Source organism: Vespa velutina, chromosome 1 (genome assembly GCF_912470025.1).
Source record: "Vespa velutina chromosome 1, iVesVel2.1, whole genome shotgun sequence".
In the NCBI taxonomy this organism is placed as follows: Eukaryota; Metazoa; Arthropoda; class Insecta; order Hymenoptera; family Vespidae; genus Vespa; species Vespa velutina.
Window position 1 is genome coordinate 19,984,334 of NC_062188.1, and position 18,113 is coordinate 20,002,446.

Here is an 18,113-nt window from a genome sequence, read left to right on the forward strand (position 1 = left end):
CTTTCTTTCTTTCTTTCTTTCTTTCTTTCTTTTTCTTTTTTTTTTGTTTGTTTTTATTTTCTTTTTTTGTTTTCTTCTTCGCTTTTTTCTTTATTTTTGTATTTTGTTTTATCTATAATTTTTTCTTTTATTTTTTGTTGTCTTTGTATTTTTTCTTCTTCTTCTTATTTCTTTCTTTCTTTCTTTCTTTCTTTCTTTCTTTTTCTTTTTTTTTGTTTGTTTTTATTTTCTTTTTTTGTTTTCTTCTTCGCTTTTTTCTTTATTTTTGTATTTTGTTTTATCTATAAGTAAACAAGAGGATTAGCGATTAAAGTGAGTTTAGGATTGATTAAAGTTGACTTTAATCGTCAAAGGAAAAAATGAATGACGTAAATTTTCAATTATCTCAATCATCTTCATCTCGGAGAAATTAAAATTGAAATGAATTGTTTTTAATCGAGAGTCGAAAAATCGCAGTACAAATACATACGTAGAAGATGGGTTGTTGCGAAAAGGGGGTACGATTACTATCATAGGATTATTCACTTAACGTTGGTTCGCGGAGCGTTTCGTTATTTAATTATTGCAAGATGATAAATGCAGGGCTTCCCGAGATAACTCTTTCGAAAAGGTCAACGATTAAGAGACTCCATTCTTACGTTCGTGTTTCTCTATGTTTCTTAGCTCGTGAGAACGCGCCTTCTCGAAGATCGTCCGCATTTCAAGGACTCTCATTTTCCTTCGTTTCTCGTGGTATGCACGGCAGGATAATCAAGGAAGACCGGTACACGTCCTTTGTGTTGCTCGGAAAAAAATCCGAAGAATCATTTTTTCTAAGAAACGAGAAAATTCAGGGATATCGCGCATGAAGCAGACGGACGACGAATCTATTTTCTTTTTTTTTTTTTTTTTTTTTTTTTTTTTTTTCTTTTTCCCTTTTTTTTTTTTTTTTTTCTTTTTTTTTTTTTTTTTTTTTTTTTTTATGGGATTTCATGCAACGATTCAATTATATTATTTTGTTTTCGATAAATTAGGACAACTGATAATTATGTCTTTTGGTTTATATGGAAACATCATCCAATCAACGTCCGAAATTATAGCCGACGATATTTTGCAATGATAGTAGACTCCTTTTATCAACATGCGTATCATATTCGTGAACACGCGTGAATTCCTTCTGTTAAATAATATAGAAATACTAATGTCATCGTTGTTATCGCATTTGGATGAAACACAGCTGACGAAAAATGTTAGTCGAAGTTATGGGAAAGGGTGATGTGGAAGGAATGATATCGCACGCGTCAAACGTCAAACGCGTGATAGAGAAAGAGAGAGAGAGAGAGAGAGAGAGAGAGAGAGAGAGAGAATCTTCGGGACGATTCGATCAAGTACGCACGGATATGAGATCAATCGGATTTCAATCGGTTAAAAAAGATCGATAAATATTCACGTATTAGCGAAAAACATTTCTCACGATTGAACGATAAGAGAGATAGCACGAAACGAGGTCGTGATTAATCGATTGGTCAATCGATTAATTATTTCGAAATCATATCGATAAATCGATCAATTTTCTCGCGATAAAGAATAAAATTTCGCAGGGGTCTCGTTAAGGAGGAAGAAGAAAAAAAAATTTATAACAACGGTTAATCTTATTGGAAATAAAAATTATCAAACTCACTCGAGATGATCGTGATTTAGTTCGAGCCTGGTTATGGACATTCTTAGCTCCTTGAAATCGTGCCGTGATATATCCCTGAGATTGGAATGAGAAACTCTTAGGATGATTTGTTGTTCGGCGGTGAACTTCCCTCTAAGGGCATCAGCTAGTTGCCCGAAGGAGTCCATACGTTCGCAGACGACCTCGATGCGTTCCCCGTGTCCTCCGTGATGGGGAGGAGGAGGCGCCGGAGGAGCATTGTTGCCGGCATTGGCCGTGGCCTGAGCCGGATTGATAACGGGACTGGAGAACTCCTCTTGTCGGCAGGTGCACGGACTGATTTCGCGCCTGACGGCACAGTGGAGGCTCGTACTCGCGGCGAGTCCGAGAAGCGTGTAAAGCAGCCCCGACATGATATATACGTATATATCAGTCTTCTTCGCGGGAGACCGAGGACGAGACACGCGCGTGCGGTACGAACGACTTCGTTGAACTGTCGCGAAACGTAGTGAGGAAAGAAAGAAAGAAAGAAAGAAAGAAAGAAAGAAAGAAAGAAAAAAGAAAGTTATAAGGGAAGGAAGAAAGTAAAGGAGAAAGGAAAGGAAGAAGAAATTGGAAGTAGGGAAAAAGGAAAACAATGAAAAAGAACAACACGATTATCTCTCAAAGCACTTCTACTTTATCCTCCTCCTTTTACTTTTCTTCTTCTTCCTCTTCTTTTTCTTCTTCGTCTTCTTCGTCTTTTTCCTCCTCTTACTATCCCGAGAAAGCTTACTTCCTCGCGGTTAATAGAGAGGGTACCTCGTCGAATCACTCAAAGCTCGTAAACCTCCCTCTTCGATCTAGTAGTCTACCGTCCAATTGGAAAAGGGTAACTTTATGACAAAGGGCAAGCACCAAAGGATTCTTTTATCTTTCTTTTAACGATGTTATCCTTGTCTAATCCTTTTCCTTCTATTTCTTCTTCTTCTTCTTCTTCTTCTCCTATAATAACAATATAAAAAGAGAAATCGATGCAATGACACACAAAGCACGATTAACGATTTGACACCGAAATGAAAGATCAAAAGAACGGAGATCACTGACAATCACACTGACTGTCGCGGACACACTGCGTTAACTGAACAAGCCAGACGTGCACCACCGGCACTAGTCCACGCTATTATCTACACTGTCGCGATCCACAACCCGCGCGGGGTATATAACGCTCTGCTCAAAAACGCGGGTGAAAGCTACCCGTTGTCTCCCTCTCTCTCTCTCTCTCTCTCTCTCTCTCTCGCTCTCCCTGTCTCTTTCTTTCTCTCTGTCTCTTTTTTTTCTCTGTTCGCGACGGACAAGCAAGAAGGCTTATCGTCGCCAGGGGGCCCTCCTCTTGGCGCCACGGACGCGGCTATGGCATTAAGCCGCGACGCGACGCGCGAGACTTACTTATAGTCGCAAACGTCGTCGGCGCCGCGCCTCCGGGAGGTAACGCTCTCGGACTTCTTCTTCTTCTCCTCTTCCTCCTCCTCCTCCTCCTCCTCCTCCTCCTCCTCCTCCTTCTTCGTTACTTCTGCTTCTACCGCTGCTTTTGTTGCTACTGCTGCTGCTACTAGTACTACTATTACGACTACGACTACTATTACTATTACTACCACTACTATTGTGCCTGTGCCGTTGCTTCCTTCTACTTTTCCTCCTCGCAGGACTCTACACACTTATGGACCGTATGTTATGCGTGCTCTTTCTTTCTCTCTTCTTAGCACCCAGTGTCTCCTATCTTTTTCCTTTTATCTCTCTCTCTCTCTCTCTCTCTCTCTCTCTCTCCCTCTCTTTCTCTCTCTTGCTTCACGACGAGTCCGGCCTACTCTGTCCTCCTCCGTTGGACCTCGTCTCGTTCTCTTATCCGTCTTTCTCCCACTCTATTCCTCTCGCCTTGGCTCGAGCGCGTACTCGGTAGCCGTGCTGCTTACAAAGAGACGAAGAAAAAGAGAGAAAGACAGAGAGATACAGATGGATGTCCGCGTTGTCCTAACCGCAGATTCCGTCTTCCGTCAATCGAGTCTTTAAGAAAGGCCTACGAGATCGATCCTTTCGTCGGAAATCTCCTCTTAAGAAGAAAAAAAAAAAAAAAAAAAAAAAAAAAAAAAAAAAAAAAAAATAAACAAACAAATAAAAGAAAAAAGTGAGATAAAGAGAGAGAAAAAGATACGTCATTTTCTTTTCACTTTTTTTTTTTTCTTTTTTGCTTTCTTTTTAATATTCATTTCATACGTCTGCCATTTATCATTTTCTTCGATCGTTCTCCTACCTTTCCAAAGAATTTGTTGATCGTGCGAAAAACGTCGATCGCATCGTTGCAAATGCGAACGCGGTGTTTACACCGATAACAAGAGCGTTGCTCAACTTTTGACCTTTGCTTCGGCTGACTACATGGTCCGTGTAGAAAATACCAGATAATTTCCTCAACTATTCTCGCTCTCTCTCTCTCTCTCTCTCTCTCTCTCTCTCTTTAGGTCTCACTTAGTGTCATCCTTCCTCTCCTTTCCTCTCGTATAATTGTCTATTTCGTTTGAATGAAAATCAGTTCGATCGTTTCTTCGATATTTATTCGATATTACATCGACTTTTGCCGGAAGAAAATCGTTAATCGTCAGGAATTCCTGATAACCAATTTCTTTTTCCTTTTTCTTTTTCTTTTTTTTTTTTTTCAAAAGAGAAGCAATCTTATTCGAGCATCTTTCTCTCTTTTTTTCTTCCCACCTTTCTCTCTCTCCTCTCTCTCTCTCTCTCTCGCTCTCTTCTATTCAGGAAGGAAATACGAGCATCACGTGCTTCGTTGGTCGCTTCATTAGTTGTTTCTCGAAGAGGACGTTCGTGAGATTAGATAGATACTTGACCTTTTGATATATGGTTACGAGTCAAAGCGGAAGAATTTACTGACGGAACACACCTCATGTTATTCGATGATTATTATCATTTTTAAATTGCACCTGTCAATGTGATAGTACATTTTTTTGACATAAATTTTCTTTTCTCTCTCTCTCTCTCTTTCTCTTTCTCTTTCTCTCGTTTCTACATAATTATTCAAGGAAAAAAATTAGAAAGGCAAATACTACGAGGAGTACGATTATGAGATCTCTGCGTTCTAGTCTAGAGAAAGAGATGGGAAGGGGAAGAGAAAGAGAGAGAGAGAGAGAGAGAGAGAGAGAGAAAGAGAAAGAGAAAGCTTGAAGGTAAGCGCCACGCACACGGTATGCGCTCACAGTGCCCTGAAAACCATAAATAAAGTTCGACGGGAGACGTCGCCGGTGCCAGGAAGTCATTAGTGGCTCTTCTCTCTCTCTCTCTCTCTCTCTCTCTCTCTCTCTCTCACTTTCTTTTTTCTTTTTATTTCGCTTCCTCTCGAATCTAAGTACGATGCTCCATTTCTGTCGCAGGTAAGTCGCCTTGTCCCTGTCCTGAATTCTTACCTACGAATGCCGGTTAACTCAAGTGTAAAGGAAAAGAAATAAGGAGGGAGATGAATAAGTAAAGAAATAAATAAAGGGGGGGAAAAAAAAAGACAAGAAAAAAAGAAGGAAAGAAATGAAAAAATGATTTCGCTTTTCGGTTAGTCGGCTCCGGTATTTTTTGAGGCGTCAACTCAGAACGAATGAAAAACGAGGATAGGATGCGAACGGATTTCGAGGTGGACGAACCGACGTGAGCTCCTTTGGAATGCCGGGTTCGGTTCTTCGTCGTCGTCTTCGTCGTCATCTTCGTCACGATGCTACTACTCCAATCTTTACGGATGTCAGCCGCGTCACGACGGACGGATGTAGCTATTAAGAGCGCGCGGCTATAGATTTAGGTAGGTGTCGGACTCGGTGACGCGTCGTGTCTCAACGACACGACTTTTGCTCGATCGTTCGAGATAAAACGATATTCACTGACGAACATATTTTACTCTTGTCTTTTCGCAACTAATATACCGGGTGGTCCGAAAATGACAAAAAACGTAAGTAAGTAAATGGGTATGTAAATATTTCCTGTTGTTTCCTTTTCTTTTTTTTTCTTCTTCTTTTTTTTCCCCAAGAAAAACAACATAAACATTTTGAAAGTAAATTTTCTTAGGTATATAAAGACAAATAGTATCGTATGTGACGTTCTACAAATGAAATTCGTAATAATAAAGACGTGACACAATTCGTATCCTCGTTTTGTTGACAAAATTTTTATCCGTAAAGGGATCTCTTAGCCACCCTCCGTTCGCTCCTTCCAAAGGCGATCCCATCTCTCTGTCTGTTCGCTTTGGGGACACTTTGCATGCCGAAACATCGATGCGTCGGACGCACCGTAGGAAGAAACCGGTCGTTTCGCCACGTACCTGCGGTGTGCAAACGAGACGAGGACAAATCGAGATACCGTCGTCCCGCGCTTGGCAAATTCGGGAGCCGTGGCTCCTCTTAATATCTCTACATGGAGGATGGTGAGAGACAGAGAGAAAGAGAGAGAAAGAAAGAGAGAGAGAGAGAGAGAGAGAGAGAGAGAAGGGGAAAGAGGAGAAAAAGAAAAAGAAGAAGGAGCTCTCGTCGAGAGGAACAAGGCACGAGCTACTTGATCGCGAGCACGGCAGAAAGAAGGAGAGAAGGGGAGAAGTTTAACGGCTTCGATGTGTTGGTTAACGAATGCGAGAATGCGACCTGGCGCCAACGCACACACAGAGCCACCTTCACCGAGACACGGATTCTCCAGCAGTGGCAACACCACCGACACGCGAACACCATCGTCCTCTTCGTTCGCTCGTCTTTTTCCTCTTGCTCCTCTTTTCGATGCGGTTAATATCGTTTCTCCCTCGGCCTGTTGCTGGTGCTGCAGCTCTCCTGGATATCTTTCTGCGTTTTGCATAGCTAGCAAGACACGCACGCGAACTTCTCGTTTTCTTGTCGTTAAAGAAATACGACGATGACGATGAGGAGGAGAGAACAGGCCCGAGGAACGGGGCCTTAAACGGGGGAAAAACGATGAAGAAGGAGGCGAGAAAGACCGGTAGCGAATTAGAATACATATATATATATGTATGTATGTATGTATGTATGTATATGTATATGGCATATGCTCTTGAGCTACCGGCCAAAAGTTTGGCGCGTCACGCACGTGGTCTTTTGTACACAACCATCCATATAAACTCCCGACTTATCGTTATATTTTTCATTTATTATTTTATTATTTCCCATCGATCATTTCCGGCATTCTTTGCCAAGCTTATATTTATGAAAATCTATGAATCGATCGATGAAAATTGTCTCCCATAATTAAACCGACATGCTTAATCAATTATTGTCGTCGTTTAAATTTCTAATTATCGACGAAGAAATTTTATTAATGTGCTTTACAACAAACTATCGTATGGTATCAAATCGATCGCATTACATCCCTTAAAATAATATCGTTCGAACATGAGAGCCACTATAGACGCGTGTTTACGATGAGATTTAAAAGTGCAACTTATTGCCGCTCTCCGCGGTTCGCGGCTACGGGTGAATCCGTCAATTTTTCATACTCCACTCTCTCTCCCCCCCTCTCTCTCTCTCTCTCTCTCTCTTTCTCTCTCTTTTCTTTATCGCACGCACGTTAGGGGCCTTTTTTCCGTGCGGACACCGGGCGCCAGGCCCCGCTACACGACACGAGAGACGGCCGTCACTTCCTGCATACAAAACCGAAGCACCATTAACATTCTTCGCTTGTGCACGATCAGACGCATTATCTTCCACCGATACAAATGTGTACGCACGTCTCCTCACTGCATGTGTGTAAGAGAAAGACAGAGAGAGAAAGAGATAGAACACGCTTCTTCTCGCATATCCGCGCAGCCGTTTCTCAGTCGATGCCCTAATCTGAATAATGCGATCGCCGGGAGTCCTTTCTCTCTCTCTCTCTCTCTCTTTCTTTCTCTCTTCCTCTCGTTTTTTTTCACCCCCAGTATGAATCTCACGCGAGATCGAAACGTCTCGAGGTCGGCTGTTTTCGTAGACGCGTACGATGCATCGGTAAGTTGCATTCTTTCATCAAAAATTCGAACCTCGCGCTCGTTCGCTTCTTTTTATTTTTCTATTCCTAAAACGTACTAGAAAGAAAGAAAGAGAAAGAGAGAAAGAGAGAGAGAGAGAGAGAGAGAGAGAGAGAGAACTTATTCGTAGAGAAATACTCGGCGAGCACATGTATGAACGTACACAGAAATAACATAAGCGATTCGTCGGCGATTCGACGACATTGAATTTGTTCGCGACGACGCGACGCGATGAGGGCACCAAAAGTTCATTGTTACTCGCGGGGCCTTGATCCCTCGCGGATTAATTTACGAGCGGGAGGAGCACCCACCGAGCAAAGCTCTCTCTCTCTCTCTCTCAGCAACCATTGCGCCAGTTAAACGCTTGGCTTCCTCGAGCACGCTCATTAAGGAGGTCACCGAAGGCGCCAACTTATCCAGGAAATTCAGAAACGTCCCATCCAAGTCGTCCTCCCTTCCTGACATTTCTTTCCGAAAAAGAAAAAAAGAAAAGGAAAAAGAAGGAAAAAAACGAGAACAAGAGAAAAACAATAATATCGAATCGAAAATGATAATCGATAATCGAACACGGAGATCCATCGTCTCCTTTAGAAAATTATCGACTTATCGTCTAAATACTTCACTCTTACTTATTTCTACGGGAACGCGTATCCCCTATCCTCCCCACCTCTCCCCTGCCCCTCTTCGTGCTTAAGCATTGTTGCAAATCGTATACATACGAACGAGATAACGCGATAATTTGTAATTCGTCGTAGAACGTCAATTAATATAATTTAATATGTATTCGATCAATGGACTTAGGAGTTGTTAGATTATACTTAATTAGCATTTATGGAGAAGGCGACGCGTCGTCGGAACGGTATTTTGCTAAGGGTTCTTATCGCGATCCGCGTACTCTCTCCACGTTATTATTTCTACGTTCGTCAACGACAAAAAATAAACATTAACCAGGCAACGCAATGCAATGCGATGCAACCGAATGTAACTCAAACGACTCATCAAAGAGGCAAGCAAGCAAGCAAGCAACCAACCAGCCAACCAACCAACCAACCAACCAACCAACCAACCAACCAACCTACCAACCGTTAAGATCTCGTGTTATGCATAATTATGCGTTAGACGTGCTAGGAACGCCGGTATATACGCGCGTCCCATGTTCCTAGTCAACGACAGTACTTTTCCTAATTGCACGCCTTAGTCCGTGTCTTACGTCCTTTTGTCGCCGTTAATACACGACAATGTTTTCGAATCAGCTGATCTACGCACGTCGCGATCTACGTCGCGCAATGGGAATTTAAATGAAACCACTAAAAGCGAGGCGTGGGATTTAAATTGATACGGAGAGAGAGTCATGGTGACACGCGGTGTAACCAGCGCCATCTCGTGAAATATTGAGGAAACTTCGGATCGATCAGTGGTTCTCATTCATCTATTTCGTAGCTCTGGTTGATGACGCCGATCGGAATGCCACAGCAGACATAGATGACGCTGCTTTTTAACGTAAAGAAGAAAGGGGAAAGGAAAAAAGAAGTCTAAAGGGGGGAAAAAAAAAAAAAGGAGGACGGCTTCGCATAGGGAATGCCAGCCGTTTATGTTGGTGGCACACCTTGTATCGATAGTAAAGCGAATTCTGGGTAGAATAACGTGTGTCGTGTTGCCCGTTACTGTGAAATATCGACACCCAGAAATATCATCATTCGAATAAGTCGAACGATGCGATGAGGACGGTGTGAATAGGTCTTAGCGTGCTGTCGTCATTAAACGGAGCCATTTCTCCGATTAATTTCGTTGTAATTTTCTTCGTTGAATATTATCCATAGTGCGGTAGTCGACATCGTTGCTAACTCTTGTGAAATCCTTTTTCTCGCGTTATACCTGCATCTCTTTCTGCATCGTGAGTGGGAGACTATTATTCGATTTGGAAACGTCGATAATCTCGTGATAACATCGTAATAGAAATTGTTTGATTGTTTTAGTATTAGCCCATTCGTCCTACGCTGTGATCTATCATGATCGACCTTACGGTAAAGACTTTAGATTCGCAGAATCATGCCTTCTCCTTGGAAGACGACGTAAGTTTATTGTCTATAATATTTTTATGGCCGTACACTCCTCCCCTCCTCCCTCCCCCTCACCTACCCTATCCTCCCCTACCCTCCGCCCCCCCCCTATCCTATCCTCCCCTACCCTTCCCCATCATCTTCTTCATTCTCCTATATGCCTAGTTTTAGTTCGACGAATTATGCTCCAAACTAATTTTATCGATTCGAAATTATCCACCATAGGGAATTATCGATTTATGACATATCTAAGAAGCTGGATTAAAAAAGGAAGAAAGAAAAAAGAAAGAGAAAAGAAAAATAAAATTATATAATTTATCTGTGAACAAATATTGATCAACAAATTTTTCTCCTTTCTTTATTATTTTACTCGAACAAATAACAATTATATATTATATTCGATGTAAAGACATTTTTCTTTTGTATTGTATATGAATACATGGACAAAGGTCTCCTCTGTATAACAGAATATTCTGAGCTATATCTATTCATTGATTTTTTACTCTCTTCCATCTTATACTCCATATAATGTTACATACATTTATTTATAATAAGAGATTATATATAAATACAAAGTGTAGATATTATATTGGGTCTGAATTGTTCATAACAGCCCACCCCCCCCCACCCCACCCCACCCCACTCACCCCTTAAATAATTTCGAATGTAGAAATTTTTCTAGAACATTCGAAATGCGTGATACATTAGAATAGATGTGTTTAATATGTTACTTTGCATTCCACAGCAAATAACAGTACGTAGATTTAAAGAGCATATAGCAGAATCTGTAGCTGTGCCAGCTGATTCACAGAGACTTATTTATTGCGGAAGAGTTCTTCAAGACGAAAAAAAATTAAATGATTATGGTAAGATTTTATTAATGTTCATATTTATTTTATAATTAATAATATGTATTCATTGGATCAATCCAATCGATGCCATTCTAACGAAATGATATTATGCTCGTAGATGTTAATGGTAAAGTTATACATTTGGTGCAAAGTGCACCGCCTCAACCTGGACAAAGAAACAATGACAGTGGACAAAGTCAAGGACAACAAAGCCAAGGATGGCAAAATCAACAGAGACCCCATTATCGTTTCAGTCATGCTCAAATGCATGGAAATGCTATGTATTTAGGTGCTATGTCTGTACCAGCTGAAATAGTCGAAGGACATGGTCAGTAATGCTCATCACGTTAATATTTGTATAAACTTCTTTTATTTTACATTCAGCAATAAAACGTTGATTTGTATTACATTAGGATTACCTGTGCCTCAATTAAGTAACAGTCTATCAAACAGCCGTTTGATAGTTGCAAAACGTATGCTGAATCGCGCGAACGAATTAATGGATCGTCTTGACGATCCTACAGCGCCTCTACATCCAAATACATCGGAGAATAATCAGTCTCCATTACCGCAGCAGATACAAGTACAAGAAATAGAAACGGATCAGGAAGAGTAAGTTCGTTTAATAATATTTTTGATCAATAATTATTGTAAATAGATATGCTTGCCTGATAAAAGAAGGAACTCTGCGTAGACTTTTCAGAACTGCAGAAGGTCGACAATCAGCTGGAACTAGACTTTCAGAAGCTGTTACGGCTGCATTAGGAGTTGTTATTTCTGCCTCTGGCGCCAGCAATGTTACCTTATTAAGGGGTAAGAATGTAATAAATCATGGAAGTATAATATTAATGTATTAACACTTGATAAATCTAATATAGGAAGCAATGATGACGCTAATGAAGCAAGAACTGCAAGTGAGGCACAAGAAGATGCTGAAATGGAAACATCTGCGCAATCACAAAGTGAACAACAGGGAACATTAAATGCGAGTGGACAAAATAATAGACGGCCGCACGCTCAGTAAGACATATATTTTCACTGGTTGTATCGTGAAATATATCGAAAAAGACTCATGAATTTATTTATCTACCTATCTATCTATCTATCTATCTATCTATCTATTTATATATTTATTAGGTTGCCGCGACCTCCACAAATGGCATACTTGTTAGATAGATTGTTGAGTACTCAAGATCGCTTAAGACCGTACATCGAACGTTACCGTGTACTTATGTTGGCTGATCCATCGTTGCCTCCAGGAGTAAGTGCACGTAGAAGAAAATTTCATAAATATCAAAAATATTTATTATTTTACATCATTAATGATTAGGCTGGGCCAGAAGGCGTTGAAGAAAATCAAAGAATAGTAGATGGTGTTAGTGAATGTTTACATTACATATCGCATTCGTGTCATGCTTTAAGCGATATAATCGTTGATATGAGACAGCAACCACCTAGAAATTTAAGATGTCGGCCAATTATTATACAACACTCTGCTATTGTACAAGCCGGTGTACCGATCCAGGTAGAGGTGAGCATAAATCAAAAAAAAAATATTAATAACGTGCAGATAATTATATTCTATATGATTTTTAGGCTCATATCAGTTTACACGGTCGCAATGCAAATAATAATAATGGCAATGAAGAAAGCACAAATGCACAACAACCGTCAGATATTGTTGTAGCTTCAGGATCGATCGAAGTTACAACTGAGGATAATAATCAGTCTCAAGAATCTAGTAGTACACCGCCATCTCAACCGGCGGAACAACAGCGACCGCAAGAACCGTCGCAATCGCAATTTGGTAATTTTATCTTTACACAATCATGCATTTAATAAAAAATGTACGTGTTGGATAAGAATATTAAAGTCATTCTTCCGTGGCAGTGTTCGACTTGCCGAACAACGTAGAAGTATTGATGGAAGTCAGTCCTGATAGTAACACGGAAGCTTCTTTGGGAAGCGAACAAAATCAGACTGGTGAAAACAATAATAATAACAATGCTGGCATGTATCTTTTACAGATACTTTTTGGAAAATTACAAAGTTAATATATAGATATACATATATATATATATATATATATATATATATATATATATATATATATGTGTATATATATATGACATTTCTAAACTTCGTATCATTCATAGGAAGAACGAATGGAAATGGTGCTGGCATATTTCCTTGGGGTTCGGCACCCACACCTGACTTTTTACGAAATTTGATGCAAGCAGTCGCTGGACATATGGCGCAAGGTGGTATAGCCACTGTTCCGATAACAACACGCACCACAGCTACGACTTCATCAGGAGTCCAACAAACGGTTGCGGCAACCGTGGATAGTACATCTACTAATGCTGCTCAAAGCACACAAGCTCGGTAATGTCAATGATAGTAAAGTATTCAATATTTATGTTTTAGTCGTGAGTACGTTGTACTTTCATGATTGCTAAATAATACATTTTTCAATATAGAAGTAATGTAGGCACTCATCCAACTACTGCAACTCAAACACGCAGTACCTCACGTCCACATGTTTTCCATCCATCGCACCCGCTTGGTGTTGGAATGAGCATGGGTCAAGGACTCGAATTTGATCCTTTTCTTCCTTGCAATTCTCATCATGTACGTCGTACTCCAACTAGTACACCGAATGTCACGGCCACTTCACAATCTACCAGAGCCAGTCAAACGCCTGCACAAGAAACTCAACCTCAGGCGCAAACGGGTAAATACGTATATTAAGTATGGTAAAGGTGATGTCAAAAAAAAAAAAAAAAACAAACAAAAAAGAAAAAAAAAAGAAACTCACTCATACGTATATCTACAAAGTATTTGAATTTGTTTCTATACTTTACAGCAACAACATCTACCGCAAGCAGTACCGCTAGTTCTACGAGCACAACTTCAGCAACATCGAGCCAAGGTGCCGCAAATAATCCTTTGGCGAACTTATTACGTCAAATGCTAGGAGGTACCAGTGGACAACAACAAACCAGTATAAGCATTAACAGTAACAGTAGTAATCCAATCTTTTCATGCGACGTCATAACAATATCGCATACCAAATGTAATAATAATAGTGAATGAAAATATTTTTCACTTTAGGCCCTGATCTACCGGAAAGCTTTGGAAATATAATGCAAATGGTTGGCAGCGGAAATATTCATATAGGAATCATGGGAGATGGGTATGTTTCCTTGCTTTTCAAATGTACCGTATTAAAGAGAGAGAGAGAGAGAGAGAGAGAGAGAGAGTGAGAGGGGGGGGGTGGAAGAGAAAAAAGAATTATATAAAAATAACTTTATTACAGGGGTACTAATGTAGTTGGTGGAAATGTAACTCTGGCCAATTTATTAGAAATTGGCTCTCTACAATCTCGTGAAAATATTACGGAAGAAAATTTACTCGCTGAACTTGCTTTGCTCATTGTAAGTAAAAATCGTTGCATTAATAAAAAAATAATTATGTGCCTAGAATAATATAGGTAATATTGTTCTAGGCACGTTATATGACTTTGGAAGATTTAATTCGACTAAGACGTGGAAGATCGGGACCGATCGCTAGGCTTCGAGTACCGTTAAGATTTTTATGCTGCGTGATCATGAACAATTCGTCTATGCCCGAAGAACGAGATCAAGTAGTAGAACGTTTAATATTACAAATCAGACCACATCTTCAGCAACTTTTGGAAAGGGAAGAGGATGCCAGTGGCAGAAATAGTTCGTCCATAGACATTTGTGCTACGATCGAATCATTATTGTCACGTCATTGCAAAGACATGTTGAGACTAATACTCGATGTCGGTTAGTTCATTATTTCTATACATATAAAATATAGCGTATGAAATTTTTTTTTTTTTTTCGTATACAATATTAATATATATTCATAGCTATCGACGACAGAAGATTCGGAGAAGAGACATTAACTATCATAAATAATTTGGGAAGACAATTGTGCGCTGTACTTCGATACTCTCTTCGTGGAGGACAAGCAGGTTTAGAGGCTGTTGCTTGCAGTTGTATGGTTAGTTATGATGATAATATTATTTAAAGATAAATGTAATTACGATTTTATATCCACAATTCCTTTGCCATTCCTTTAGTGCAATATGTTGGGCGCCGTTAATCCCTCTTTTCGGCAATGGATGTTGAATAGTTTTATCGTTCACTTTCGCACTTACTCGCTACGTATTCCGCAACCTCCGGATTCAGAAATTCTTCCACTTCTCATATATAAAGAAACTAATGCACAAACAACATCGTCATCTTCTACGGTATCGCACGAATCGACATGTTCAACGCAAGAACAGTCACAGCAACAGCAACAACAACAACAACAACAACAGCAACAACAACAATCGCAATCGCAATCGCAATCGCAACAGCAACAGCAACAATCGCAACATGAGGTAAATCATTTACCTTGTATAATAAAAGTAACATTTTGTAGATGCGTATGAAAAGATGTTTTTAGTACGAAAAAAATAATTCGTATTATTTCTCTTTCTTCTTCTTTTTTTTTTTTTTTTTTTGTTTTTGACCCAGCCAATGGAAACAGAAACTGTAGAAGAAAAGTCTAACAATGAAGCGTCCGCACCCGATGAAGGGGAAGATATTCCAGAAACATTTCCAGGACACGAGGCATTACCTTCGGTAATCTATTAAATTCTAAAAATAAATAATTTGCTAAAAATACAAAACAAATTTAAAAAAGAAAAAAAAAAAAAACATAAAAGGAAAAGAAAAAAAAGAACTTTGACGAGAATTAAAATTCTACTTTGGGGTGATTAAAATGATAATTGTAGGAATGGATACCTATAATCGCACGTGATGGAGTAAGACAACGACGACAATTACAGATGCAAGGAATGGCGAATGGTGCCGTAACAACTTTCAGTGATGCATACATAGGTGGTTTACCAACAAAACGGCGCAAACTTATCGAACAACAAAAACCACGATTATTAGTCAGTCCTACTCCTAATCATTCGGCCATAACTGCATCGGTCGAGCGTTTAGTCAGAGAAGGCGTTAGTCGCGCTGGTATCGAGGAAGTCGAAGGGGCTGCCGTTGCTGTGGCAACAGATCCTGGAGTTAGGCGTGCCTTTGGTCAAGCTATCAGAGACTGCTTAAATCCACGCAGATACGGTACCCCGGACTTTCCAGATCCATTACGCTTTCCGAATGCAACTAAATATTTTTCAGATCAAGAGAGATCATCGAAGTAATGACAAAAAGGAAGATACATATGGCCTGTGTTTGTGACTTAGAGTATCTAGGAGGACTTAGGTAGCATAATAATCAATAACCACGAAAAAAAAAAAAAAGAAAAAACCATATAAACTATAACACATTGTATTAGCTCTGTCACGTTAATATTTCAAATCTACTTATGACTAAGACGAAGATTCGTTAATGTATAATATCACATTTTATTTGAAATTATAAAGGTGTTTCAATATTACCTGGTATTTTACAAAGATTTTCATTCTTATTTTTTTTTTTTTTTTTATTTTTTTTATTTTTTTTTTTTTTTGTTTATTTTTTTCCTTTTTTTTTGTTTCTTTTTTTTTTTTGTTTCTTTTTTTTTTTTTTATAGAGAAGGGTTTCTTTAAATATTATTTTACAGGTGTATAAAGCGCTCTTTCATTTTGTAAATATGTTCAAACATTATTGCTGTATTTGTGCGACATTAAACAACAACAAAAAGAGGAAGAGTATATAGTCAATTTGCTACCATCGCTCTACCTTTATACTCTAAGAATTAAGATGTAATTCATCTTGTAAGCGTACCGATATAATATCATCAATACATTTTTAATAGTGAAATAACTTTCTCGCTAGAAGTATTGTTATTATGACAAAATTAAAGTTATTGTCGATTAGAATCTTATACAATTGTAGGTGTAGCAAATTCATCTGATGTACCAATTATAATTATTATCATAATACTCTCATTGTCATCCCTCTTATTAGTATGATTATTATTATCATTATTATTATCATTATTATTATCATTATCATTATTATTATTATTATTATTATTATTATTATTATTATTATTATTATTATTAATATTATTATTATTATTATTATTATTATTATTTTCATTATTAGAGTTTCATTATTACCATAATAATTATTACAATAATTTTATATATATATATATATTATATATATATGTATATATTATATATATATTATATATTATATATATATATACATATATATAAAATTCTTCTTAAATGTATAATCTTCAATCATGCATAATTATATTTAAAATTGATTTTCCAACGCTTTATACAAATAAATATTTCCTTGACGTATCTGATGGCAGTGTAAACGTTGATATCGAAATTAATGAAATCTATAAAATGTTTCGATTTTTATCGGTGTACTCGTCGGTAATTTCTTCTGTCTCGTATAAATTAATATTAAAAGTAAGTCATATTAAATGTGTGTGTTCTATAATTATATACTGTATATGGGAGATATTAGTTTGTAATGCGTACGCTTTGTTAAATAATGCGTTATAAAGTCCAAGAAAAAAGAAACCTTGAAATGCGTTTGTAATTTTTGTAGATATATATTTTCATTATCTCAGCCTTGAATCATTTAGGAAATAACTTTTATACAGAACAAAGAAGACACCCCAATCCAACCTGGCCCCTGTCCGCCTATTATCAATTATATTATACTAGAACAAGGTTCATATAAGAAATACAATAACTTTGTGTGTTAATTAAACGAATGAATTCATTCTCGTTTTTTATGGTGTCACTCGACAAAATTATTATTTGTCTAACAACGATTAGTAGTATATCTCTTGTATATGTATATAGTAAAAATTATAAAAAATATTTAACAAGTATTTCTAGCATGGCCGTGATATATAATATATATATATATACATACATATATATATATATATATATATATAAAGTAAAATATTAATAAATTTATTTAAAACAACGGGAAGAATTAGATTTGACCAATACGAATTCGTATTTATTTAGGACGCCACTACTTTTACATCGTTTTTGAGACCATCGAGTTTAAACTTAATGGAAGAATATAAATTAGTAATACAATGGAAAACATTTTTGAATAGATTTTTAACAAGTATTAATTTCTTATACATTCTAACAATATGCATAAGCAACAAAATGTTAGCAGAAAAATAAAGAACGTATGTATGTATTTAAGTAATTCGAAGACTTCGAGAAATTCCATTCTTAGAATTCCGGTAATAGTTCTCTAGCCAATTAATTTCTATGTTCTTTAGTTCGAATGCAAGATAGAAATCTTTCGGTTTGCCATGTAGTACAAGAATAAGATCGCAGATGGCACGATCGTATCTTCTTTATACATACATAAATAACAATTTCGATGAAACTATACAAATAGAGAGGATCCGTACATCTATCTCTCTAATTATATCTAATTATAAATGAAAAATCGTGATATATAAATAACGCAAAGATTTATATCATATTTTGCTCGAGTACGTTCACATTTCTAATT

General features: G+C 37.9%; 2 protein-coding genes across 10 annotated transcripts in view; one reads left to right on the top strand and one right to left on the bottom strand.

The window, feature by feature from the left end:
* LOC124956420 (protein artichoke-like) overlaps positions 1-3,148 on the bottom strand; it is a 12,501-nt gene extending 9,353 nt beyond the window's left edge. Inside the window, exon 1 of the mRNA XM_047512215.1 lies at positions 1,661-3,148. Within this exon, the coding sequence (XP_047368171.1) occupies positions 1,661-2,052 (392 nt within the window). The 5' untranslated portion in view covers positions 2,053-3,148. The remainder of the gene's footprint in view (positions 1-1,660) is intronic.
* Positions 3,149-9,254: 6,106 nt separating this feature from the next.
* On the top strand, positions 9,255-16,540 carry LOC124948701 (large proline-rich protein BAG6). Of its 9 annotated transcripts, none has more exons than XM_047492766.1 (21): positions 9,255-9,564; positions 9,647-9,742; positions 10,476-10,596; positions 10,700-10,909; positions 10,995-11,193; positions 11,276-11,394; positions 11,460-11,601; positions 11,719-11,842; positions 11,912-12,112; positions 12,178-12,388; positions 12,472-12,591; positions 12,738-12,966; positions 13,062-13,315; positions 13,448-13,609; positions 13,696-13,777; positions 13,901-14,018; positions 14,090-14,393; positions 14,480-14,613; positions 14,693-14,998; positions 15,135-15,242; positions 15,449-16,540. In XM_047492766.1, exons 2-21 carry the CDS (start codon positions 9,680-9,682, stop codon positions 15,815-15,817), a joined length of 3,576 nt encoding a protein of 1,191 aa, XP_047348722.1. In that variant the 5' UTR covers positions 9,255-9,564; positions 9,647-9,679; the 3' UTR covers positions 15,818-16,540. The 9 variants fall into 9 exon arrangements, with proteins under 9 accessions (XP_047348722.1, XP_047348678.1, XP_047348703.1 ...); XM_047492722.1 differs by having other exon boundaries at positions 9,257-9,564; positions 11,912-12,106; positions 15,395-16,540; XM_047492747.1 differs by having other exon boundaries at positions 9,258-9,564; positions 12,472-12,564; positions 15,395-16,540.
* The last annotated feature ends 1,573 nt before the right edge of the window (positions 16,541-18,113 follow it).